General features: G+C 41.7%; 1 protein-coding gene across 10 annotated transcripts in view; it reads left to right on the top strand.

Annotated features, from left to right (window-relative positions):
* Nucleotides 1-27,346, top strand: part of ALDH7A1 (aldehyde dehydrogenase 7 family member A1) — a 53,727-nt gene that overhangs the window by 14,011 nt on the left and 12,370 nt on the right. For 8 of the 10 annotated variants that reach the window (XM_078005138.1, XM_078005136.1, XM_078005133.1 and 5 more), the window contains 7 exons: nt 5,502-5,634; nt 6,807-6,851; nt 11,107-11,184; nt 13,563-13,660; nt 20,945-20,986; nt 23,459-23,553; nt 26,747-26,831. In XM_078005138.1, coding sequence (XP_077861264.1) covers nt 5,502-5,634; nt 6,807-6,851; nt 11,107-11,184; nt 13,563-13,660; nt 20,945-20,986; nt 23,459-23,553; nt 26,747-26,831 — 576 coding nt within the window. The remainder of the gene's footprint in view (nt 1-5,501; nt 5,635-6,806; nt 6,852-11,106; nt 11,185-13,562; nt 13,661-20,944; nt 20,987-23,458; nt 23,554-26,746; nt 26,832-27,346) is intronic. The other 2 variants (XM_078005137.1, XM_078005135.1) reach the window with 1 other exon arrangement.

The raw sequence follows: 27,346 nt of genomic DNA, 5'->3' as shown, positions 1-27,346 counted from the left end.
ATATCCTCAATCTTTCAAAGAAATGTAAATTAAAATATGAAAATGTTAGATCAAGAACCTTTTTGTTTTAAAGATAAAACTTAATGTTGGCAAGTGCATGGTTAGACACTTTTAACTCATCTGTAAAATGATTTGGAAATAAGCCCAAAGAGCTGTAACTTTAAAGAGCCCAGTTTTAAGAATCTAAGTAAATAATCTGAAATGAGACAGAAGTTATGTGTAAAGAAGTTCATTGTGGCATCAATTAAAAACATTAGAAATGACCTAAATGTCAAATCATAAGGGGAAAAAATCTAAGCCAATTTTAGTAGACTATTAGCATGTACTAAAAATAATGTTTGTGAAGGTTGTCTTCCCCTGACCCACACGTTTACAGGAAGGTTTTATTTACTTGTTTTTAAATTATACTAATGTTAATTTTTTTTGAAGAGGTGATAGATTCATATCAGAAAATTAGAAAGCAATAAAAGGGTAAAGGATGAAAAGTTTCCCTCCTACCCCTGTGGCTAAGCCATAGTACCCCATGGAAGTAGTGAATGCTTTCAATTTCTTGTGTGTCCTTTTTATATTTGTAGGATCTTGCTGTGTTCTTCAGGCTGGTCTCAAACTTCTGGCCTCAAGTGATCCTGCCCTTCAGCCTCTCCAGTAGTTGGGATTATAGGCGTAAGCCACACCCTGCTAGGCCCTTGTGTATCTTTTTTAGAGCTTGTACAGCCAAATATATAGCAAACTATGCATTCTTGTTTTTTTTTTTTTTTTTTTTGAGACTGACTCTCGCTCTGTCGCCCAGGCTGGAGTGCAGTGGCATGATCTCGGCTCACTGCAACCTCCGCTTCCCGGGTTCAAGCGATTTTCTGCCTCAGCCTCCCGAGTAGCTGGGATTACAGGCATGCACCACCACACCCAGCTAATTTTTATATTTTTGGTAGAGGTGGGGTTTCACCGTCTTGACCAGGCTGGTCTTGAACTCCTTACCTCATGATCCACATGACTCGGCCTCCCAAAGTGCTGGGATTACAGGCGTGAGCCACTGTGCCCGCCCGCAAACTATACATTCTGTTTTATACTTTTATATTCAATAATATATCTTGGAAATTGTTATTTTGTTTTCTTTTTTTGAGACAAGATTTTACTGTCTTGCCCAGGCCAGAATGTAGTGGCACGATCACAGTTCATTGCAGCCTTAACAACCCCGGGATCAGGCCATCCTCCCACCTCAGCCTCCTGAGTGGCTGGGACTATAGGTGCACGCCACCATACCTGACTTTTTTTTTTTTTTTTTTTTTTGTAGAGGTGAGATTTGGCAATGTTGCCCAGGCTGGTCTCGAACTCCAGGGTTCAGGTGATCGGCCTGTCTCAGCCTCCCAAAGTGTGAGGATTATAGGTGTGAACCACTGTGTCAGGCTGGAAATTGTTTTCATGTTAGTCTATTAAGGGGCTTCCTTCATCTGTGTCTGCTGCTGTCTATTCTGATATAAAGAGACCATAATTTATTTAGTCAGCTCCCAAATGATGTATATGTAGGGTTGTTTTCAGTGTTTTGCTATTACAAGCTGTTCTGTAAGAACCAATCTTATACTCTGAGGTTTTAACAATGAAGATAATAAGATGACAGCAAGAGTAAGAAAAAAAAAACTGGACATGGTGGCTCACACCTGTAATCCCAGCACTTTGGGAGGCCGAGGCGGGCAGATCACCTGAGGTCAGGAGTTAGAGACCATCCTGGCCAACACGGAGAAACCCTGTCTCTACTAAAAATACAAAATTAGCCAGGTATGGTGGCGCATGCCTGTAATCCTGGCTACTATGGAGGCTGAGGCAGGAGAATCACTTGAACCCGGGAGGTGGAGGTTACCGTGAGCCAAGATCGTGCCATTGCACTCCAGCCTGGGCAACAAGAGCGAAACTCCATCTCAAAAAAAAAAAACAAAAACAAAAAAAACGCGGTTAAGAGTATATGCGATTTGTGATGTTTGCAATGTGGATGGAGCAAAACAGGTGACTGTGTCTGTATTGGCAATGCTGGGATAGAAATGTATGCTAAAGTGGTAGCAGTGGTTATCTCTGTGGCAGAATTATTAGTAGTGGATTTTCTTCTATTTTTCTATATTTTCTAAATTTCCATGATGGTTATTAGGTTACATTTATAATCAGGAAATAAACATTTTTTAAAAAATCATATTTTTCTCTTTTTCTCTAGATATTAAGTAAATTCCCTTCTTGTAGAAAGAGTTGGGGGAGTCTTTTTAATATACAGTTAATGTCCTTAATTAGATATCTAGCAATGATTCCCATTATCCAATATTAATTTTATGTCATTGAACACTTTCAGGAGTTTTTTTCCAGCTAAAAAAAGTTAATAACAATGCGGTGACTCACGCCTGTAATCCCAGCACTTTGGGAGGCAGAAGTGGGTGGATCTCTTAAGGTCGGGAGTTCAAGACCAGCCTGACCAACATGGAGAAACCCCATCTCTAATAAAAATACAGATAAGCTGGGCGTGGTGGCACATACCTGTAATCCCAGCTACTTGAGAGACTGAGGCAGGAGAATCGCTTGAACCTGGGAGGTGGAGGTTGTAGTGAGCCAAAATCACGCCATTGCTCTCCAACCTGGGCAACAGGAGGAAAACTCCGTTTCAAAAAAAGGTTAATAAACCTCCAATTTGGGGACATGTACATGTGCAAGCAGGTAACTCCTTTGATTTATACCTACTATGATGCCTGCCTCACAATTAAAACATTTCTCAGTTGCTTGTACATTTTTGTTTGTTTATTTGAGATAGGATCTCTGTCACCCAGGCTGGAGTGCAGTGGTGTGATTATGACCCCTTGCAGCCTGGACCTCCTGGACTCAAGCAATCTTTCCACCTCAGCCTCCTGAGTAGCTGGGATTACAGGCACACGCCACCAAGCCCAGCTAATTTTTAAATTTTTCTTGTTGAGACGAGGTCACACTATGTTGCCTAGGCTGGTCTAGAACTCCTTGGCTCGAATAATCCTCCTGCCTTGGCCACCCAAAGTGTTGGGATTATAGGCATGAGCCACTACACCTAGCCTACACTTTTTTTTTTTTTTTTTAAGTAGTTTACTCATCTATGTAGAAGCTTTGGGGTAACTTTGGCTTTATTAATTCAATAAATACTTACGGAGCATCTATCAGGTGCCGGATAATCTACTAGGTGATACTCAATCTATAAGGCATAGTCCCTGTCCTCAAGGGATTTATAAGCTTATAAATTTTACCTTACAGTGGGAGATAAATAAACAGGTAATTATATCCAGCATACTCCATCATGGTAAGTAATATGAGGGAGTAGACGGTAGGATGGTGGGCACGTAGCTGGGAGCCCCTAACCCAGCCTCGTGAGTGCAGTCGGGGAAGGCCTCCAAGAGAAGGTCAGCCAAGGTAAGGTCCCAAATGGGACAAAGAGGAGGAGTGGAGTGCTGGAAGTTGTTTTAAAGAAGGAAGACGCCTGTGTGAAAGCTGGGTGAGTCTGGCTTATTTGGGGGGATTGCATTGCTTCAGCACAGCTGCAGGGTACAGTGGTAGGGCAGGTGGACTGGAAAGAGAACCTTGGGAAGGGACGTTTTCTGACAAGGAGACTGGACTTTATTCTGAGAATAGCTACAGTAGGTATCCAAACTCCAGAGGGTTATAAGCAAGGGGGTGACATCAGGGCAGAGATGGGAGGGCAGGAGAGGAGGAGAGCCCTACCAGGCAGAGGCTGTGCCAGCACTTCATCTCTAGGGATTAAGGTGCCTAGATTAAGGAGGGCCCAGGAGTGAGGTGCTGCATCTGGTATGGTCCCCCATCCTAGCTAGCAGTATGAGTGTGGCCAGAAAGACTGATGGCTGGGACAGCCGCCTTTCCAGTTGATCTGTGGTTTTAACCAGGAGTTGTGAACCCTTGTATTCCTGTGGTATGGTTCTATACTGTTCCAGCTGCCTTTAATTAAAATAAACACCTTGAGGGATAATGGGTGACTTTAAAGTTTGTATTTAAAATACAATATTTTTGTTTGTATTTTCTTTTTCTTTTCTTTCTTTTTTTTTTTTTTGGAGATAGCGTCTTACTCTGTTGTCCAAGCTGGAGTGCAGTGGTGCAATCACAGGTCACTTCAGCCTCAACCTCCTGGGCTTAAGCAGTTCTCCCACCTCAGCCTCCCAAGTAGCTGGGACTACAGGCATATACCAATCATACCTAACTAATTTTTAATTTTTTTTTGTGGAGACAGGGGTCTTGCCATGTTCATCCAAGTTTCAAACTGAGCTCAAGTGATTCTCCTGTCCCAGCATCCCAAAGTGCTGGAGATTACAGGCATGAGCCACTGTTAAGCTTATTTGTATTTTTAGTTTTCTTATAGTGAATGTAAAGATATGCATAATTCATTTTATTTATTTATTTATTATTTATTTATTTATTGAGATGGAGTCTCCCTCTGTTGTCCAGGCTGGAGTGCAATTGGAGGATCTCAGCTCACTGCAACCTCTGCCTCCCGGGTTCAAGCGATTCTCCTGCCTCAGCCTCCTGAGTAGCTGGGATTACAGGCACGTGCCACCACACCCGGCTAATTTTTGTATTTTTAGTAGAGACCGGGTTTTACCATGTTGGTCAGGCTGGTCTCGAACTCCTGACCTCGTGATCCGCCCGCCTCTGCCTCCCCAAGTGCTGGGATTACAGGCGTGAGCCACCACGCCTGGCCTGCATAATTCATTTATTCAACATATATATAATTATTAGAACTCCCCCGTCCCATCTTCCACCAATAAATGAGCCATCTTGTCTCGAATTCAGAGATGTTGGCCCAGGGATTCATCAGGTAACATAAAGAATATGGGAGGCCAGGTGTGGTGGCTCACTCCTGTAATCCCAGCACTTTGGGAGGCCAAGGTGGACAGGTCACTTGAGGTCAGGAGTTTGAGACCAGCCTGGGCAACATGGTGAAACTCCTTCTCTACTAAAAATACAACAATTAGCTGGGCATGGTGGTGTGTGCCTGTAATCCCAGCTACTCAGGAGTCTGGGGCTCGAGAATTTCTGGAACTTGGGAGGTGCAGGTTGCAGTGAGCTGAGATTGCGCCGCTTCACTCCAGCCTGAGTGACAGAGTGAGACTGACTCAAAACCAAACAAAACAAAGAACGTGGGCCTAAGTCCCTGTGCCCTGGTCATGTTCTGCCCTTTGTGTTCATACCACCTAGGGCAGCCATCATCTCTAGAAAGTGTCCTTGTCTCCCAGGTGCACTGATACTGCTCTGATCTATGCAGAGTCCTATGAAGATCAGAGGCATAATGAATATCATTATGATTTACAAGGTAGTATAGTAATAACCACTTTTGTTGTACATTAGTTAATGTACCAATATCCCACGGCTGTGTAGCAATATCCCACTATAAGGCACCTGAAATCTTCTCCGGTCTGCTATACATTTGTTCTTATTAACTTGATGGGCATTAAATTAACTTGCTTCAGCATGTTGCTCCCTTTTCCTGTTCTCAGGACCTGGCCATGCGCTGATTGAGCAGTGGAATCCTGTAGGCCTGGTTGGAATCATCACGGCATTCAATTTCCCTGTGGCAGTGTATGGCTGGAACAATGCCATTGCCATGATCTGTGGAAATGTCTGCCTCTGGTAAGACCTGCTCACTTTCCTCTCTAGTAGTGAGTGATAAAAATAGCATTTCTAGATACTACTGCCTCAGCCTCTTGAGTAACTGGGATTATAAGTGTGTGTCGCTACACCTGGCTTCATCAATAACACTTTATTTTATCTTTTTTTGAGATGGAGTTTCACCCCTGTTGCCCAGGCTAGAGTGCAATGGTGTGAACTCAGCTCACTGCAACCTCCGCCTCCCAGGTTCAAGCAATTCTCCTGCCTCAGCCTTCCAAGTAGCTGGGATTACAGGCATGTGCCACCACACCCAGCTAATTTTTTGTATTTTTAGTAGAGATGGGGTTTCACCATGTTGGCCAGGCTAGTTTTGAACTCCTGACCTTAGGTGACCCACCTGCCTCAGCCTCCCAAAGTGTTGGGATTACAGGTGTGAGCCATTGCACCTGGCTAGTAAAACTTTGATAGTAAACTCCCAAGTAATTCTGAGGCACTTGGTCAGTGTTCTCATTTAGGTCTTAAATTTTTCAACTTACAAAATATTTGATAGTAAAAATGTCTGTATATTACAGATGGCAAACAGTTACTTGTTTTTTGCTTTTGTGTTCAGTGGAAGAAATTAAATGAGAAAAATCAGGACAATTGTTTTTGGCTCATTTTGCTTACGTCTGTTCCACTAGTTATTAATTTAGTTTAAATGTGTGGTACTCAGTTGAATCTATTCAAAAACTATAAAATAGGACATATTTGGGAGGACTAATAATTTGCACCATGTGGTGAAGCAAACTCATGTTTTCCAACATTCTAATCCAAAAAGGCTCATTGTGTAGTTTTCCTCGGCTCTCTGAGTTTTCCAAGGAAAGTTTAGTTAATGCAGCACGTTGGTAGATTTCTGCTTCACTCATTTCCCATAATTGGCTGAGGTTAATGTAATGATTCCTGCGATTAGTGCAGCAAGCTGATTCAGAATTGCTCGGTGCCATTTTTGTGTTCATGAAAGTTTTGTTGTTCCTTAGGTCTCAAAGACACCCAGCTAAAGGACAGATTTCTATTTCAGTTACTAGACTCATTTGTCAGTTGTCTGATTGGACAGAGCGTTTTCTCACACTTTTGCGTCTGTTTGATAATAAAAGGTATTTATGGTTTCTGTCAATAAGTTTTTCTTTTTCTTTTTTTGTTTTAACCTTCTTAAGGAAAGGAGCTCCAACCACTTCCCTCATTAGTGTGGCTGTCACAAAGTAAGTACGTGTGGCTTTCTTTTTCCTGGGTATGGAATGATATTGAAAGGGTGATTAATAGCCATGACTTTTTAATCTGATATCAAAGAGTCACATAGCATGGAATTTGGATAACCTCTTTCTCCTTTGCTTGTAATATTATTTTTATATACAGAGTGCTTTCAGTGCCATGTCATTTAATTTAACTCTTTGGAAACATGCCAGATATTGACATATTGATTGAACACTTGCAGACATTATTTTGTCACTTGGAAAATAAAAGCATCTTCAGTGGAAAGGAAATTTTTGCAATTTAGGAGCTATATTTTCTCACTATTCAACAAGTTAATGGTTTTGAGAATAGATTTCTATACAGTTAATACTTACATTGCTTTTGCTTAATAGAGTGTTAACAAAATTGATTATTATACTAATCTGCTGATTCATCTAACACTGAAATGTATTGCATCTTTTGGTTAAACAATTATTAGTGTTTACTTGTATTTGAGAACTTGGGAGCTCTGATTAAGTCATAAAAGCAATGTGACTGATGTATCATTCTGGAATTTGGAGGATGTATAGAGTTAGGGTGCCTTCCCATGTAGGATTAGGATGTACCTTTGATGTTCCATTGCTTGCCTGGTCTGCATTCTGATTTCAGAATTATTAGTAGAGAAATTGGGGTGGAGTCTGTGGGCAAGAGGGTTCTTCATATTAGAAGATTATTATTATTATTATTATTTTTGAGATGGAGTCTCACTTTGTCACCCAGGCTGGAGCTCACTGGCACAATCTCAGCTCACGGCAACCTCCTACTCCCTGGTTCAAGTGATTCTTCTGCCTCAGCCTCCCAAGTAGCTGGGATTACAGGCATGTGCCACCACGCCCAGCTAATTTTTATATTTTTAGTAGAGATGGGGTTTCACCATGTTGACCAGGATGGTCTCGATCTCCTGACCTCGTGATCCACCTGCCTCAGCTTCCCAAAGTGCTGGGATTACAGGCATGAGCCACTGCGCCCAGCCTAGACAATTATTTAGAATAGTGGCTTAGGAATTGGAAAGTGGTGGGCTGGAAAAGAGCAAGGGTAATTGTTTTAATTTTTATTTTTTATTTTTTTTTGAGACAGAGTCTTTGTTGCCCGGGCTGGAGTGCAGTGGGGCCATCTCAGCTCACTGTAGTTTCTGCTTCCTGGGTTCAAGAGATTCTCATGCTTCAGCCTCCCGAGTAGCTGGGATTACAGGTGTGGGTCACCATGCCAGGCTAATTTTTTTTTTTAAGAGAGAGTCTCGCTCTGTCGCCCAGGCTGGAGTTCAGTGGCACAATCTTGGCTGACTCCAACCTCTGCCTCCAAGGTTCAAGCGATTCTCCTGCCTCAGCCTCCCAGGTAGCTGGGATTACAGGTGCATGCCACCATGATTGGCTCATTTTTTCTTTTTTTTTTTTTTTGAGACAGAGTCTTGCTCTGTCGCCAGGCTGGAGTGCAGTGGCGTGATCTCTCGGCCCACTGAAACCTCCGCTTCCTGGGTTCAAGCGGTTCCCCTGCCTCAGCCTCCTGAGTGGTTGGGGCTACAGGCATGTGCTACCACGCCTGGCTAATTTTTTGTATTTTAGTAGAGATGGGGTTTTACCATGTTGACCAGGATGGTCTCAATCTCCTGACCTCGTGATCTGCCCGCCTCAGCCTCCCAAAGTGCTGGGATTACAGGCGTGAGCCACCGTGCCCGGCTAGCTAATTTTCATATTTTTAGTAGACATGGGGTTTCACCATGTTGTCCAGGCTGGTCTTGAACTCCTGGCCTCAAGTCATCTGCCTGCCTCGGCCTCCCAAAGTGCTGGGATTACAGGCATGAACCCCTGCCCGTGGCCTAAAAATAAAACAAACAAACAAAAAACCAGCAGAATAATTAATGTGGAAGTAGTGAACTAACAATTGTTACGAAGTAGTTGGTTAAAATTTTGTCCATTTGATACCGGTTTTGCTTTAAGCTTTTTTTTTGTTTTAAAGAGTTGAAGAATTTGAAATGTTCGTGTGAGAGTTTATGTGCGGGTTGATAGTTTTCAAAGCATTGAAAATGTGATTTGCTTTTGTAATGGAAGATAGTAAGTCAGATGATGCTAAATTTTGCTGGAATTAACTAAGGGTGATGCAGTGCCACAAGGAGGTCTTCTTAAGTTCAACTAAATTTTCAGATTCCTTAGATGACCACAGGCCACATATGATTCTTCTGTGTATTCAGAAGGATAGAGTGCGGGAGCATAGCTTGTCAGGAGGGTGGCATCAGGTATTCCTCTTCAATCAGTGTTCTTGTCATAGTCACGTAGGTACAAGGAAGTGAGAGCCACATTGGAGAGGTGTGGGGTTTACCCTGGCTTAAAGCCTAATGCCCCACAGAAACAAAAATCTCTTGTAACAATCGTAGCTTTCAGGGGCCACAGGGACATGCAGTTACAAGTGTCACTGCACTCAGGAAAGGCCAAAAAGCATGGCATTCCCATTAATAGCTCATAGATAGTTATCCCAGTTCAGATGGAAGTGACCAGGCAGGGGTCATGTTTACCGTAAGCCGGGTTGTCTAAGAAACACTGACGACACTCTGACACTTTCCAGGTCACACGGAGAACAGAGCTAGAGTTCAACTTAAAGTTAGAGTCTCATCTTAGGGGTAGGGGTTTGTTAACCTTTACCCATAGGCACAAAACAAAAGCCTTGCCCTTAAAGAGAGTACAGTCTACTTGTGCAGACAATATAGACACCCGAAATCCCTGGAAAGAATTGTACATCCTGAAACCTGGTCTTGGACATGAGAGCTGGAGTTCATGATCCTTGATTGGATCCTGGATTGGAAGGAAGAAAGAAAACAGCTATAAAGCGTATTTTAGGGGAACTTAGGTGTGATAATGGTACCTTTTCTATGAAAGTGAGTATGGGATTTGGGTCTTTTTGAAGTTTAAACAAATTGGAAAGTAGCCAGTAAGTTGAGATGATTGATAAAGATAACCTTTGCTCTATTGGTCCTCTGGAAACGCAAAATGAATGGAATCCTTTTTCAGAGAAACCAGAATTATTTTAGCCATTTTTTTTTTTTAATAACTCAAAATCAGATTTAAGTAGCATTTAAATGTATTTCTCATTTTAACAAGAGAAAAACCTCTGCTTGTCCACAATTCTGTAGCCTGCAGGGCGCTGATATTTTCTGACTGACATGGTTTGGTGGGAACTAGCCCCAAGCTCTTTCAGGGTTCTGCAGGGTGGCCCCAGCTCCTTCTTTTGTGTCTGTGGCATTTACTTTAGGTTTTGAGGATCCCGTCCTCTTCCCCAATTTGTGCTTTACAACTTCTCTAACTCTGCTTTGCAGAGGTGTGTTTAAATCTCTTATTTGCTGGTGGGGACCACCTCTAATTTCCTTCATCGTTCTAGGTCTTATTCCTTTTTATTTTCCTTTGTAATCACATTTTAATAGATTTGTGTAAGACCAAAATAAATAAATTAAATAAATAAATAAATGGCCCAGTGATCAGTCTGCTGTCTTGAACCAGATGTGTCCTCATAGTTTGGTAGAAAATTCTTGAAAACAATGACAATTTGAGCTACTTAAACAATGCTTTGTGTCTTCTATTTATGTTCTATGTTCTTTTCTTCTTCTCAAGATTCTTTTTTTTTTTTGAGATAGAGTCTTGCTCTGTCTCCCAGGCTGGAGTGCAGTGGCACAATCTCAGCTCGCTGCAACCTCTGCCTTTCAGGTTCAAGCGATTCTCCTGCCTCAGCCTCCTGAGTTGGTGGGATTACAGGCTTCCACCATCACTCCTGGCTAATTTTTATATTTTTAGTAGAGATGGGGTTTCACCATGTTGGCCAGGCTGGTCTTGAACTCCTGACCTCAAGTGATCCACCAGCCTCGGCCTCCCAAAGTGCTGGGATTACAGGCATGAGCCACCACACCTGGCCTCAAGATTCTTTTAGGACAAAAAAAAAAAAAAAAATTCTGCTAATAGTTTTTTGAAAATGGCATTTTCAATATGTGAGGAGAAATCCAGGTCTGAATGTTTGAGGGCAGAGTCTGGTATAAGAGTGTTCTTAATGTTAGAAGGCCATTTAGGAACAGTGACTTAGAAATTGAAAAGTGGGCTGAAAAAGCAAGAGAGTAGTATATTTGAGGGATGGGAGAGAAAGTTGAAAAAAGGAGAGTCAAGTGGTTGCAATTTATTCCTTGTTTTTAAAAAAATGACTTCAGAAATTAAATTATTGCCTCAATAATTGCTTTTTCCTTTCTAGGATAATAGCCAAGGTTCTGGAGGACAACAAGCTGCCTGGTGCGATTTGTTCCTTGACTTGTGGTGGAGCAGATATTGGGTAGGTTATTAGACTGAGAGCATCCTCTGTTGAAGGACCCCAGGTTCACCAACTAGAATCATCGTTACTAGAATAATGAACTCACTTTTAACTAAGGAGTTGAGAATGGTTTTTGAAATCATTATTATTATGGAGTTTGTTGGGTTCTTATTGTATTAATGCCTAACCTCTATTGGAGGATGAATAAGAATCGTCTTTTTAATTGCCCAGAGGTACTGTTTCTAAGGTGTTTATATCCTGAAATAACAAACTGCTGTAATGGGGGGCAGCCTGTGACTTCCTGACACTTGGTTTGTCAAGGTGTTTACTTACAAAGAAAGCTATGAAATTGTAGTCTGGGGTCTCACTGCCTGCCAAGAACCTAGCCTATTGTCTGAGTTTCTCAGCTGACCGAAAAAGGAAACCCTGGGAACACAGCCTCTTTTTAGTAAAATTTTTTTTTTCTTTTTAAATTGCCATATAATTCACAATTTGTATACCATAAAATCCTCTCTTTTAAAGTGTACAATATAGTGGTTTTAAAAATATTCAGGCTATTGTACAACTATCACCACTATCTTTTTCCAGAACATTTTGATGAGCCCAGAAAGTAATCCCATACCCGTTGGCAGTCTCTTCCCATTCCCCCTGCTCTCATGCCCTGACAGCCACTAAAGAATTTTCTCTCTATGGATTTGCCTATTTGAGACATTTTGTATAAATGTAGTTATATAATATGTGGCCTTTTGTGTCTTGCTGCTTTTACTTGGCATGATACTAAGATGACGTGGACTATAATCGTGCTGAACTGGGATAAAAGCTGAGGTTCTTATCAGCTTAGACTTTGATTAGGTGAGTTTTCCAGGAGTCAAGTCTTACAACCCATACTGGTGTGGCTAAAGTGTTAGTTTCCTCGCCTTCCCACACTTTTAATATACCGTTGTACTTACTGGGCAATCTCAAAAAGGAGCAATAAGTTACTCTGTTTTTCATATTAATGAGAAAATTTTACAAAATACAACTCCCACATGTACAATGCAGAGTGAAATATTATCTAAGTGTCATTTAAAACATGAGTCGGCCTTTGACTTCTTGCATTCTGGGTATCTAGTGCTTGTGTTGGCCTTGCAATAGCTCAGATAATTATGGTGGTATATGCAAGAGCATGTTAAGCAGCAGCCACTTTGAGTATTAGTGCTCATGCTTGCTAGGTTGAACCTCGGAAGACTGACCTAGGTAACTGAGCCAAGCCGTACAGCCCTACATTAGACTGATGCTATGGCTGCCCCGCTTGGCTAACACTGGACCTTTTGTAGCACTGAACTAGGAACAGAGAGGTTCAAATCAGTAATGTCTGATTTGCATTCCTTAGAAGCAACTGGAAATCCTAGCATAGCCTTTGTAAGTCAACTTCCGTGAGGAATACTTTAGGATAGCGGTCCCCAACCTTTCTGGCACCAGGGACTGGGGCTGGTTTAGTGGAAGACAATTTTTCCGTGGACCACGGCAGGGGGATGGTTTTAGGATGAAATTGTTCCATCTCAGATCATAAGGCATTAGTTAGATTCTTATAAGGAGCATGCAATCTAGATCCCTTGCATGCACAGTTCACAATAGGGTTCACACTCCTATGAAAATCTAATGCTGCCGCTGATCTGACAGGAGGTGGCGCTCAGGCAGTAATGCTCGCTGGGTTGCCTGCTGCCTACCTCCTGCTGGTTCCTAATAGGCCACAGACTGGTAGTGGTCGGCATCCTGGGGCTTGGGGACCCCTGCTTTAGGATATTTCCCTACAGGCTTTTAAGTTTTAATTCTTTTATTTTTATTTTTTTGAGACAGGGTCTCACTCTGTCACCTAGGCTGGAGTGCAGTGGCTCGATCTCAGCTCACTGCAACCTCCGCCTCCCAGGTTCAAGTGATCCTCCCACCTCAGCCTCCCAAGTAGCTGGGACTACAGGCGCATGCCTGCACACCTGGCCAATTTTAGTATTTTGTGTAGAGACGGGGTTTCATCGTGTTGCCTAGGCTAGTCCTGGCCAAGTTTTAATCCTTAAAGGAATTACACAGCAGTTAAAAGTCTGTAAAACTGGAATGCTCAGCAAGGAAATGCTAAGATCATATTGTCCAGTCACTCACTCAGTATAGGAAAGACTTTCTTCCCTAACAACTTCCTCTTGGTGATTTCTATTCACAGCAGGTTAGCCTCTTCTGCCATATGGTTCTACTTGTGAAAAACTTTTTTCCTTCTCCTGAAGACGTTCCCTTGCTCCCCTGGGACAGACTTTCTTGTAGCTTCGAGGGACTGCTTTTCCAAGGGCACTTCAGTGCTGGGTACCATTAGAAGTTGTCATTGCTGGGTTTCTCTGCTTGGGTGACCGACCATGTCTGTTCCCTTGCAGCACAGCAATGGCCAAAGATGAACGAGTGAACCTGCTGTCCTTCACTGGGAGCACTCAGGTGGGAAAACAGGTGGCCCTGATGGTGCAGGAGAGGTTTGGTAAGTGTTGGCTTTCTAATGAGGATTGTAATTCTCTCAAATATGGAGGTGAAATCTGAAAGTTGAGTTTTTGTTTTCCCCTCAACCTTTTCCATGGAGGCAGTGGTCATGTTTATTTGAATGTCTAAGTAAAAGAAAAGGGTACAGTTACTAGCAGTTGAATATTAGGGAAGTCTTAAATTTAAATACCAAAATTTATGAAAATATGAGCACTTTGGGAGGCCGAGGCAGGCGGATCACAAGGTCAGGAGATGAGACCATCCTGGCTAACACAGTGAAACCCCGTCTCCACTAAAAATACAAAAAATTAGCCGGGCGTGGTGGCGGGCGCCTGTAGTCCCAGCTACTCGAGAGGCTGAGGCAGGAGAATGACTTGAACCTGGGAGGTGTAGCTTGCAGTGAGCCAAGATCGCGTCACTGCACTCCAGCCTGGGTGACAGAGCGAGACTCCATCTAAAAAAAAATTTATGAAAGGAAGTCATTTTCTCTCTAAATGGGTATAATTGAATCACGTAGAATATTTATGTTTGAAATGTTTGTTTTTTCATACTGTAAAGAAATAGTACTTGAACATAAATTTATTTAGTAAGGCCATTTTTACTTCCTGTAGAAAGGGTACACTTGCCAGTAGTTTTGGCACGAGAGTACACTGGACAAAGGAGACAGGGTCATTTATAACCTGACGCGTCCACTCTACTGCTATGTCTGGTTTCCATTGGCTGGAATGGAACCTCACATTTTGTATTGGTCCCGATTGGCTAGCAACTTAGAACTTTTTAAAAGAGGCAAAGGTAGAGGAGAACAAAGGAAGGAGAAAGTAACTTGAGGAATGCTGAGAAAAGTAAAAACACTTTTAAATAAGGAAGAGGAACAGGCTATGACCTAATGTGTACTTGGACCAGTATAAGCATGCCAGGGCAAATATTTAGGAGCACAGGTCTTTGAATAAATTTTGCTTTTAAGAGAAGTTATTTAGTTTTAATTAGATGGGGAGGAAAGTCTTTGAAGAGGAACCTCTACTTACTTTTTACACTTATCAAATTGTACTAGTCCTGTTTGGCAAATTAAATAAGAAAAATGTCATTTCTCATTAGTATAGTGGTGAGAAAAATGTCATCATTTAAACAGGAGCACTGAGCACAGAACTTACAGTGAGTGTGGAATAGAAGGTTTAAATCTGCTCTTTCATGTATATGAATCATATATATGGATCATGGATATGGATCATGGATACATGATTGAAAAGAGTTGTATAGACGTAGCTTTGTATACTGTACTGTGCTTTATGAATGATTTCCAAGGTTTTCGAGGATAATACTGGCTATTGATTTTTGGCTGTTAGGCTGAATTTTAGACTTTTACCCCAGCATGAGACAAAATTTGACTAATCTGTCGACTGTTTAACTATGTAGGCATTGCTTTTTATTAGGCAAAGCAATTTATTAAATAACAGCTAATAAAAAAGGTCAGCAAGGTTTCAGGACTCAAGATTGAGATACAAAAATCAATTACATTTTTATGCATTAACAATGAACAATCCAAAAATGAAATCCAGAAAACAATTTAATTAGTAGTAGCATCAAAAAGAATAAAATACTTAGGAATACATTTAACAGAAGAAGTGTAAGTCTGTTGCACGGAGCACTCATCAAAATAAATTACAGATGACCTAAATAAATGAGTAGATATCCCCTTTTCAGTTTTTGGAAGATTTAATGTTGTAAAGGTATCAATGTGGTCCACATGATCTACAGATTCAATGCAATTCCTGTAAAAATCCCAGTTTTCTGTCTTGTAACAATTGACAAGTTAATCCTAAAATTAATATGACAATGCAAAGGACCCTAAAAAGCCAAAGCAATCTTGAAAAAGAAGAAAATTGAAGGACTGTCACTTCTTAGTCAAAAAATTTATGGCAAAACTATGATAATCAAGACTATGTGGCACCAGCATACGGATAGACATAAAAATCAATGGAATAGAATTGGAAGTCCAGAAATAAACTCTTGCATTTATGGTCAGTTGTGTCAAGGGTGACAAGACATTTCAATGGGGAAAGGATGGTCTTTTTAACAAATGGTACTGACACAACCAGCTGTCTATACACATGAGTGTGAAGTCAGACCCCCACTACATCTCCTATGCAAAGACAAACTCAAAATGTATCAAAGAACTTTAAAACTCTTAGAAGAAAACATAGGAATAAGTTTTCGTGACCTTGGATTAGGCGATAGTTTCTTAGAAATGACAACTAAAGCACAAGCAACAACAATTAAAAGACAAATTAGTTTTTATCAAAATTAAAGCACTTTGTGATTCAAAGGACATCAGGAAAAAGTGAAAAGAACAACCTACAGAATGGCAGAAAATGTTTGGAAGTCATTTGATAAGGAACTTGTATGTGGAATATCTAAAGAACTCTTCAAATTTAAGAATATGAAAGACAACCCAATTAAAAATGGGTATTGGATTTGAATAGACATCTTTTTTTTTTTTTCTTGAGATGGACTCTCACGCTCTGTTACCCAAGCTGGAGTGCAGTGGGGGAGATCCCCACTGCAACCTCACTGCAACCTCCGCCTCCTGAGTTCAAGCGATTCTTCTGCCTCAGCCTCCCAAGTAGCTGGGACTACAGGCATGTGCCACCATGCCTAATTTTTGTATTTTTAGTAGAGACAGGGTTTCACCATATTGGCCAGGCTGGTCTCGAACTCCTGACCTCGTGATCCTCCCACCTTGGCCTCCCAAAGTGCTGGGATTACAAGCAATGAGCCACCGCACCAGGCCTAGAATAGACATCTTAAATGGCCAATTAGCACATGAAAAGATTCTCAACATCATTAGTTCCACTAGCAGATTTCATCTTCTCAGCTTTCTCCCCTTTTCCTTACTCAAGGCAGTAGTTTGTTGTTCTTGGCCAAGTAGTAGTAGTAGTAGTAGTAATAGAATTATAATTTTTAAAATGTATCTGCCTCTCTTAAGTTATAGGTGCTTTTCTTGGAGGAGTTGGTGGTTAGGAGTATAGTCAGAGAGTGCCTGATAGAGAACTGGAAGGATGTAGAAAGTATAGATCCCTCCTCTTCTGCCAAACATCACTTGCAGCCAGGCAGGAGAAGCTAATGGCAGGTGTAAAAGCTTCTGTTTCCTTCCTTCTCTTCTTAACACCTAGCATAGTGCTATGCTATAGCCAGCAAACTGTCATTAATTCAATGATTGCAGCAGAGACTAGAGATGGTGTAGCATTTGGTGGCTTTTGGTAATAACAGCCACGTCTTCATAATTAATGTTCACTTGATGCTTACCTGTTTCAGAGCAATGAAAATGAGAAGATACTCTCCTGTTGTCACATATGCTCCTGATACCACAAGTGAATAAAAGTTATTCACATGGAAGCTGATTTTAAACTGCACTTAAGGAAATTTATGGTCAAAAGATCATTAATAAATGTATGTCTGAGGCCGGGCAAGAGTTCAAGACCAGCCTGGGCTAGACTGTGAAACTCCCATCCCTACTAAAATACAAAAAAATTAGCTGGGTGTGGCGGCATGCCCAGCTACTCGGGAGGCTGAGGCAAGAGAATTGCTTGAACTCAGAGGCAGAGGTTGCAGTGAGCTGAGATTGCACTACTGCACTCCAGCCTGGGCAACAGAGTGAGAGTCTGTCTCAAAAATAAATAAATAAACATATGTCTAAAATTGAGGCAAACAAATCTCTCAGATCTTTATGCCGGGAGGAGTAAGGTAAGAATGGCATTTATAGGCCAGGTGTAGTGGCTCATATCTGTAATCCCAGCACTTTGGGAGGCCAAGGTGGGTGGATCACTGGAAGCCAGGAGTTTGAGACCAGAGCCTGGGCAACATAGTGAAAACCCATCTCTTAAAACAAAACAAAACAAAACAAGCCAGGTGTTGTGACACATGCCTGTTGTCTGAGCTACTTGGGAGGCTGAGGATGGAGGTTTGCTTGAACCCAGAAATTGAGGCTGCAGTGAGCTATGATAGCACCATTGTATTCCAGCCTGGGTGACTCTTTTTTTTTTTTTTTTTGAGACGGAGTCTCGCTCTGTAGCCCAGGCTGGAGTGCAGTGGCCGGATCTCAGCTCACTGCAAGCTCCGCCTCCCGGGTTCACGCCATTCTCCGGCCTCAGCCTCCCGAGTAGCTGGGACTACAGGCGCTGCCACCTCGCCCGGCTATTTTTTTTTTGTATTTCTTAGTAGAGACGGGGTTTCACCGTGTTAGCCAGGATGGTCTCGATCTCCTGACCTCGTGATCCGCCCATCTCGGCCTCCCAAAGTGCTGGGATTACAGGCTTGAGCCACCGCGCCCGGCCTGGGTGACTCTTAAAAAAAGAAAGAAAAAAAAATGGTGGGCTGGTTGCGGTGGCTCAAGCCTGTAATCCCAGCACTTTGGGAGGCCAAGGTGGGTGGATCACTGGAAGCCAGGAGTTTGAGACCAGAGCCTGGGCAACATAGTGAAAACCCATCTCTTAAAACAAAACAAAACAAAACAAGCCAGGTGTTGTGACACATGCCTGTTGTCTGAGCTACTTGGGAGGCTGAGGATGGAGGTTTGCTTGAACCCAGAAATTGAGGCTGCAGTGAGCTATGATAGCACCATTGTATTCCAGTCTGGGTGACTATTAAAAAAAGAAAGAAAAAAAATGGTGGGCTGGTTGCGGTGGCTCAAGCCTGTAATCCTGGCACTTTGGGAGGCCGAGGTGGGCGGATCACCTGGGGTCAGGAGTTCAAGACCAGCCTGGCCAACATGGCAAAACCCTGTCTCTAATAAAAATACAAAAATGAGCTGGGCGTGATGGTGCATGCCTGTTGTCCCAGCTATTTGGGAAGCTGAGACAGGAGAATCACTTGAACTCAGGAGGCGGAGGTTTGCAGTGAGCTGAGATCACACCACTGTACTCCAACCTGGGCCACAGAGCAAGACTCCGACTGAAAGAAAAGAATGGCACTCATGGCCTGCTATATAACTTTTCTAGAATATAGGTTGGCAGTGTCTATCAAGAGTCCTAACCTAAGTAGATAATCAACAAATATATTAAACACTGGAGAAACAGCTAAATAAAATTTGGTATGTCTTCATGATGGAATGCTGTGGAGTGATTTTTCTTTTCATGACTCTTAATGACTTAGGGGAAAGGTGTAAGACATCAGGAAATAAAGTAAAATGAAATAATCTCAACTAAATATAAATTCACAGAGAAAAGATTGGAAGACACTATCAAATTGTAAGGAGAGATTTTTGTGGTGGCCTTATGGGCCATAGGTTTCTTTCTTTCTTTCTTTTTGATTGTGGGCGAAAGTCCACACAACATAAAATTTACTTTAAAATGGTTAACATGGTACACAGTTCAGTAGTGTCAAGTACATTCACATGATCATACAGCCTATCTTTAGAACTTTTTCATCTTGTAAAACTGAAACTCCATAGCCTATAAACACTAATCCCTCCTTCCCCCTACACCCAGCCCTTGGTAGCCACCCTTCTACTTCTTTCTGTTTCATTGATATGGACTATTTACATTTGAGTGGGGTTGTAAGTATTTGTCCTTTGGTGACTACCTTATTTCACTTAACATAATGTCTACAAGGTACAACCATGGAGTCTCTGTTGCCAGGCTGGAATGCAGTGGTGTGATCTCAGCTCACTGCAACCTCTGCCTCCTGGGTTTGAGCAATTCTTCTGCCTCAGCCTCCCGAGTAGCTGGGATTACAGACATCCGCCACCACGCCCAGCTAATTTTTGTATTTTTAGTAGAGACTAAAATCCCAAAGTGCTGGGATTACAGCCACCGCGCCCAGCCCAACGTACAACCACCTTGTAGCATGTAGTAGGATTTCCTTCTTAAGGCTCTATGATAAGCTGGGTGTCGTGGCTCATGCCTGTAACCCTAGCACTTTGGGAGGCCAAGGTGGGAGGATCTCTTGAGCCCAGGAGTTCGAGACCAGCCTGGGCAACATGCCAAGATCCTGTCTCTGCCAAAAAAAAAAAAGTACAAAAATGAGCTGGGCATGGTGGTGCATGCCTGTTGTCCCAGCTACTTAGGAGGCTGAGGTGGGGGAATTGCTTGAGCCCAGGAAGTTGAGGCTGCAGTAAGCCCTGATCGTGCCAGTATAGCCCGATCAGAATCAGACCCTGTCTCAAAAAAAAAAAAAAAAAAAAAAATTAATAAAATAAAAATGTAAAAAGGCTGCATATTTCATTGTATTTATATACCACATTTACTTTACTAATTCATCAGATGATGCACATTTGGGTTGCTGCCACATTTTGGCTATTGTGAATTATGCTACTATGAATATTGGTGTACAAATATCTACAGAGTCCCTGCTTTTACTACCTTTGGTTATATACTCAGAAGTGGAATTACTCAATCATATGGTAATTAATTAATTAATTAATTCATTCATTTACTTACTTAGTTGAGACAGTCTCATTCTGTTGGCCCAGGCTGGAGTGCAGCGGTGCGATCACGGCTCACTGTTGTCTCAAATTCCTGGGCTTCACGAGTAGCTGGGACTATAGGCAGATACTACCATGCCCAGCTAATTTGTTTTAATTTTTGTAGAGACAGGGTCTTGCCATGTTGCCCAGGCTCTGTTGTTTAATTTTTTGGAGCAGTTGCCATACTGTTTTCTACAGTGGCTGTCCCATTTTACTTTATTTTTCTTGAATAATTTCAGACAAGACCGGGCACGTTCAGGGTGGTTTGGGTTGGCTGTAGACTTTCATGTATAATTTCAAACCTAAAATTATACAACCAACATAAGGAATTCCTGTAAACCCTTTAATCAGAGTCACTAATTGCTTACATTTTGCCCCATTTGATTTATCATTTTCTCTCTCTCCAGCAACATCTATGAATGCGTGCGCGGGCGCACACACACACACACACACACACAACACACTCTCTGTGGGTGCATATTATTGTTGAACTGTTTGGATTAAGTCAAAGATATGTCCCCTTTATTACTAAATATTTTGGTGTATTTCCTAAGAATGTTGACATTCTCTTGTATAACCACAGTAGTTACTAAAATCAGTACATTTGATATTGATACAATAGTAATGCTACTTTATAAATCAGAAAATCTTAAGTTGAAAAATAATTGGGATAGGGTGTAATCGAGATAGGCTATATGATTGGGATAGGCTATATAAAAAATAATTGGACAGGCTATATAATTTAATACTTGGGATTAGGCTATGTAGCAGTGTGCAGTAAACATGGAACTAGGCATTGATTTTTATATATAATTTTTTTTAAAGGGAGAAGTTTGCTGGAACTTGGAGGAAACAATGCCATTATTGGTAAGGCTGCCCCTTTGTTTTTGTTTGTTTTCTGTTCAGTTTCCACAATCGCCATCCTGAATATATGAAACTTGTTTTGGATCTCATTTCTTCCATGTTGCATATGCCTGAGACCTAGTTCCTGTGTTTAGGAATTTTACTTGGGAGACAGGACACAAGCTTGGTTTGAAGGCAGAGGTAACTAAAAAGGAAAGGTATTCATGTTTAGAACATGTTACCTGGGATGATCTAGAACCTGTGAGTGAGACTTCCATTGCCATTGTAGTGTGGCATTATTTATTGTTTTTTCTTCTTCTGTTTGCTGAAAACCGGCCACATTTCTCTAGAATAACTTAAGTAACTCTTATGTAACTTGATCATTTCTTTAGATTTCAAAAACATTATTTTATCTTTAGTGGAATATTGAGTGCTTTTATATTGGTAAAGAACATGTCCCTAAGGCATTACAAAAAAATCACTTACCTATAGGCTTAGAGATTACTTAATACTCTTTTTTAACTGTTTGAGTTTGTCACAAAAATGCTTAGATATTTGTAGTGACACACATAAGGAGTATGTGTAAGATATAAGAAGTATATGGTGAAGTGTTTGTTCTGGATGAACTTTTTCTGTTGTTTTCGAGATGGAGTCTCACTCTGTCACCCAGGCTGGAGTGCAATGGTGCAATCTACAACCTCCACCTCCCAGGTTCAAGCTATTCTCCTGCCTCAGCCTTCCGAGTAGCTGGAATTACAGGTGCATGCCACCATGCCCAGCTAATTTTTGTATTTTTAGTAGAGATGGGGTTTCACCATGTTGGCCAGGATGGTCTTGAACTCCTGACCTCAGGTGATCCACCTGCCTTGGCCTCCCAAAGTGGTGGGATTACAGGCATAAGCCATCGCACCTGGCCTCTAGATGAACTTTTTTTTTTGAGACGGAGTCTGGCTCTGTCACCCAGGCTGGAGTGCTGTGGCCGGATCTCAGCTCACTGCAAGCTCCGCCTCCCGGGTTCACGCCATTCTCCTGCCTCAGCCTCCCGAGTAGCTGGGACTACAGGCGCCCACCACCTCGCCCGGCTAGTTTTTTATATTTTTTAGTAGAGACGGGGTTTCACCGTGTTAGCCAGGATGGTCTTGATCTCCTGACCTCGTGATCCGCCCGTCTCGGCCTCCCAAAGTGCTGGGATTACAGGCTTGAGCCACCGCGCCCGGCCTAGATGAACTTTTAAAGAGAGACTTCAGTAAAAAATATAGTTCACATTTAGTGAGCACTAGTGTCTGCCAGGTACTGTGTTCAGCTATTTTATATGCATTATTTCATTTAATCCCTACAACAATCCTATGAAGTAAATATTGCTATTAATCTAATTTGAAGGTTATATTCTGAGACTTACAATGATTATATACCTGAAGTGACAGGATAGCAAATGACAAATGCTAGTATTTGTATCCTGGTAGCCAGACCTCAGAGCACAGTTCTTCCTTATCTACTTACTACCATCCATTATTACCCCAGGCATTATTGCCCCATTTTACAGATGAGGAAACTGAGGCTTGAAAAGTTAAAATAGGCTGAGCGTGGTGACTCACATCAGTAATCCCAGCACTTTGGAAGGCCAAGGTGGGTAGACTACTTGATCCAGGAATTTGAGAGCAGCCTGGGCAACATGGTGAAACCCCACCTGTACAAAAAATACAAAAATTACGTGGGCGTGGTGGTGCACACCTATAGTCCTAGCCACTCAGAGGCTGAGGTGGGAGGATTGCTTGAGCCCAGGAGGTCAAGGCTGTAGTGCCACTACACTCCAGCCTGGGTGACAGAGTGAGACCCCATCTCAAACAAAAAAAGAACAAACAAACCCCTGAGAAATAAAAGATGAAGAGGCCAGAGGGGCGAGAGCCTCAATTTACCCTTCTATGATCTGGGCAAAGATCATAGAGCTCATAATCTTCCTTGGAAGAAAAGTGTGCCTTTCCCCGTTATGTGTATATATGTCTTTGTGACATTAATATGCTTACTTTACAACAATAGTTTTGATGTTCTTTTACTGCACTTTATAAAAGCTTTTGCCGGGCATGGTGGCTCATGCCTGTAATCCCAGCACTTTGGGAGGCCAAGGTGGGTGCATCACTTGAGGTGAGGAGTTCGAGACTGGCCTGACCAACATGGTGAAACTCCATTGCTACTAAAAATACAAAAATTAGCTAAGCGTGGTGGTACATCCTTGTAATCCCAACTACTTGGGAGGCTGAGGCAGAATCTCTTGAACCCGGGAGGCGAAGGTTGCAGTGAGCCAAGATTGCGCCATTGCACTCCAGCCTGGGCAACAGGAGCAAAACTCTGTCTCAAAAAAAAAAAAAAAAAAACCAACAAACAAACAAACAAAAAAAACAAAACCAAAACCAGAAAACAACATTGTTTTACACTAGCTAACAAATGCCTTGTCTACCTGTTTTGGTTCACTGATGGAAGTGTTTGTGCTTTCCTAAGCCTTTGAAGATGCAGACCTCAGCTTAGTTGTTCCATCAGCTCTCTTCGCTGCGGTGGGAACTGCTGGCCAGAGGTGTACCACTGCGAGGCGACTGGTGAGTATATCTGCATAGGCCCGTGAGATAGTCTTGCTTTTAAAACACTACTTTTTAATGAGTTCTCCTGTTAGGGAGGTGTCAGCAATACTGCTAGAATGATGTGCTCTCTAGATGTGGCTGGCAAATATGTGGTGCAGTTCTCTTTCTGTGCTCATGGCAGATGTTGTTAATCAATCAGGGACTTTGCCTTTTTCCCACCCCAAGCTAGTAGGGGTTCTACTACCAATTGATTGGAGTTGGACTAGGAGATGAGACCTATTTTCAATCCTACTCCTAGAACAATATGGATGAAGTTCAATGTCACTTAGAGAATAAAACAGGATAAAAATAAAAAAAATTATTAAACTATAGCTAAAAATAGAGTCTTGCTCTTTTATAAAAACATTTTAAGTAGTAAACCGTGTTAAACATTTTAGGCTGGGCATAGTATCTCGAACATATAATTCTAACTCTTTGAGAGGCTGAGGCAGCAGTATTGCTTGAGCCCAGTAGTTCGAGACCAGCCTGGGCAACATAGTGATTCCCTGTCTCTACAAAAAGTTAAAAAAAATTTAGCAAGGCATGATGGCTCATGCTTATAGTCCCAGCTACTTGGGAGGCTGAGGCAAGAGGATTGATTGAGCCCAGGAAAGGGCTCAATGAGGCTGCAATGAGCCATGATTTGCACCACTGTACTCCAGCCTGGGCGACAGGGCAAGACTCTGTCTCTACCAATCAATCAATAAACGTTTTAATTTTTAGCCTCAAGTCTAGAATTAGATTTGACTTGAAATGATATGATTCATTGAAAAGCAAATGGCTCTGTATATGTGTGATCTCTCGATATACATATATAGCCTGCATACATATATATAGAGAGGACAGATTAATATGAAGTGTATATAAGGAGATGTGGTTTAGCTTCAGTGTGGGATTTAGGAAGTTTAATCTCTATACTTAGATTGAGCTGGACTTCAGTTTAGTATGTGTTACAACTTTGATTTTCATGACTTTATGGTACTAAAAGACTATACTATAAGCAAGTTTTTTGCTTTTTAAAATTTATTTATTTATTTATTTTTATTTTTTGAGTTGGAGTCTTGCTCTGTTGCTCAGGTTGGAGTGTAGTGGCATGATCTTGCTCACTGCAACCTCCACCTGCTGGGTTCAAGCGATTCTCCTGCCTCAGCCTCCTGAGTAGCTGGGACTACAGGCATGTGCCACCCTGCCTGGCTATTTTTTGTATTTTTAGTAGAGACGAGGTTTCACCATGTTGGCCAGGCTGCTCTTGAACTCCTGACCTCAGGTGATCCACCCACCTCGGCCTCCCAAAGTGCTGGGATTACAGGTGGGAGCCACCATGCCCGGCCCTGAGGAAATTTTAGTTAGGTACAAAATTTGGCTGCATTTGCCATTTAAAAAAAATTCTTTTTAAGCTCTGTTGGACTTGAGCCTTTTTTTATTATTGTTGAGTTTTCCTTTTGTAATTAAAAAGGAATAATTCAGTTGAATTATTAAGGAATAGGCTTTGGGTTTTTGTTCTCATTTATGATGAGTGTGAACAAATTATAAGACTGACATAATCTAAATTAATTAGAATAAGTTAAAAGATATGAAAATTATCTTTACCTTATACTTTTCTTGTTTTTTCTTTTTTCTCTCTTTTTTTTTGAGATGGAGTCTCTCTGTGTTGGCCAGGCTGGAGTGCAATGGTGTGATCTCAGCTCACCTCAACCTCCACCTCCCAGGTTCGAGTGATTCTCCCACCTCAGCCTACCGAGTAGCTGGGACTACAGGCACCCACCACCGTGCCTGGCTAATTTTTGTATTTTTAGCAGAGATGGGGTTTTGCCATGTTGGCCAGGCTGGTCTCAAACTCCTGACCTTGGGTGATGTGCCTGCCTTCGCCTCCCAAAGTGCTGGGATTACAGGTGTGAGCCACCACGCCCGGCCGCTTACACCTTTCATATTTGTTTTTTCAGGTGTTTTGCACAAATGAAAATAAATCTTTATTTTTACATAGCTGACATTCTCAAATAATCTGATACTATATTTGTAACATTAAAGTTTATTAAATGTGTTCACCATAAACATTAAATTGCATTAAAGATTATATTAAAGCTAAGAAAAAACCATGTACTCCAAATGATTATACCCTTCATTACATGTTAAAATATGAAATAACACGAAAGCCAAATATTCCTCTATTCAGCCAATTTTTTTTTCGTGTGTTTTGGAGCAAATATTTATTGATGTCCTTTATATTAGTTTTAGATATTAATAGATAATATTAGTCATTGTCCAGATAGATTTCCTTAGAGTTAGCAATATATACACATAAAAATTCCAATACTATGGACTGCTTCAAGACTAGTTCTCATAATGTCAATTCATTCATCACATGGAGACTGACCCAGAGCATAGATAGTTTGGCAAGTTCAGCTCTGCCACTTGCAGCATAGCACAGACCTCACAACTACCCAGAGAACGTAAGGCTTGTCCTCACCTAATTAAGGCCTGGGGCTGAGTGTTTGTAGTTACCCAGCAGAGGTCAGTTATGACTGTGCTCTGTATTCACTGGGTCTTAGGGTTATAGTATGGGACAGATGTACTTGAGGCCTTCTTTAATGTATTTGTGAAGCTTAGCCAAATACATCCTTGGAAACTTGATGAAGACATGGCTTATGGACTGGGTGCAGTGACTCACACCTGTTATCCCAGCACTTTGAGAGACCAAGGTGGGTGGATCACCTGAGGTCATGAGTTCAAGACCAGCCTGGCCAACATGGCAAAAACCCATCTCTACTAAAAATACAAAAAATTAGATAGGTGTGGTGGTGGGTGCCTGTAATTCCAGCAACTTGGGAGGTTGAGGTATAAGAATCGCTTGAACCTGGGAGGTGGAGGTTGCAGTGAGCCGAGATCATGCCACTGTCCTCCAGCCTGGGTGACAGAGTGAGACTCTGTCTCAAAAAAAAAAAAAAAAGAGCTTATGATTTTTTTATTCTAATATCTACCTAAAAGGAAATTTTTAACTTCATATAGTTAATATTAAAATGAGAAATTATATAATTAAAAAAATAAACATGCTTTGATTTGCTTATATTTTTAGAGACTACAGTATTTCAGTAACTATCAAGAAAAGTATTCATTGTTTAAAAATGTGTACATTTATCATACTATGCCCTTGAATATCTCTTTTTTCGCTTAGTTTGTACATGAAAGTATCCATGATGAGGTTGTAAACAGACTTAAAAAGGCCTATGCACAGATCCGAGTTGGGAACCCATGGGACTGTGAGTATGTCCTTCTGTTTTCAAAGTGATCCTTTTTTGAGAGCTGTTGTTAACAAGTGTTTCTGGTCTGAGGTTTGGAGTTTCTTTCCGTTTCCTGAGAGGCCTGAAGGCACGTGAAGCAGGTTATTAGGATTTGGGGTATTGTGTCTGCTCCTAGGTGTCGACCCTGGGTGCTTGGTGTGGGCTAGTGGGTGAGACTGGGAGAGGTTGTTTAGGTGGAATGAGATTTAGTGCGCTTCTCTCTCATTACTATTACCCTTGTCCAAGCCGACACCAACCCTCTTGTGGAAGGCTGCAAGAATCCCCTAACTGACCTTTCTGCATCCATTGCTACAGAGTGATTTTTTTTTTTTTTTTTTTGAGACTGAGTCTGGCTCTGTCGCCCAGGCTGGAGTGCAGTGGCCAGATCTCAGCTCACTGCAAGCTCCGCCTCCCGGGTTTACGCCATTCTCCTGCCTCAGCCTCCGGAGTAGCTGGGACCACAGGCGCCCGCCACCTCGCCCGGCTAGTTTTTT

This window comes from Macaca mulatta, chromosome 6 (assembly GCF_049350105.2).
Source record: "Macaca mulatta isolate MMU2019108-1 chromosome 6, T2T-MMU8v2.0, whole genome shotgun sequence".
Lineage (NCBI taxonomy): Eukaryota > Metazoa > Chordata > Mammalia > Primates > Cercopithecidae > Macaca > Macaca mulatta.
This window is presented reverse-complemented; position numbering and strand designations above follow the sequence as displayed.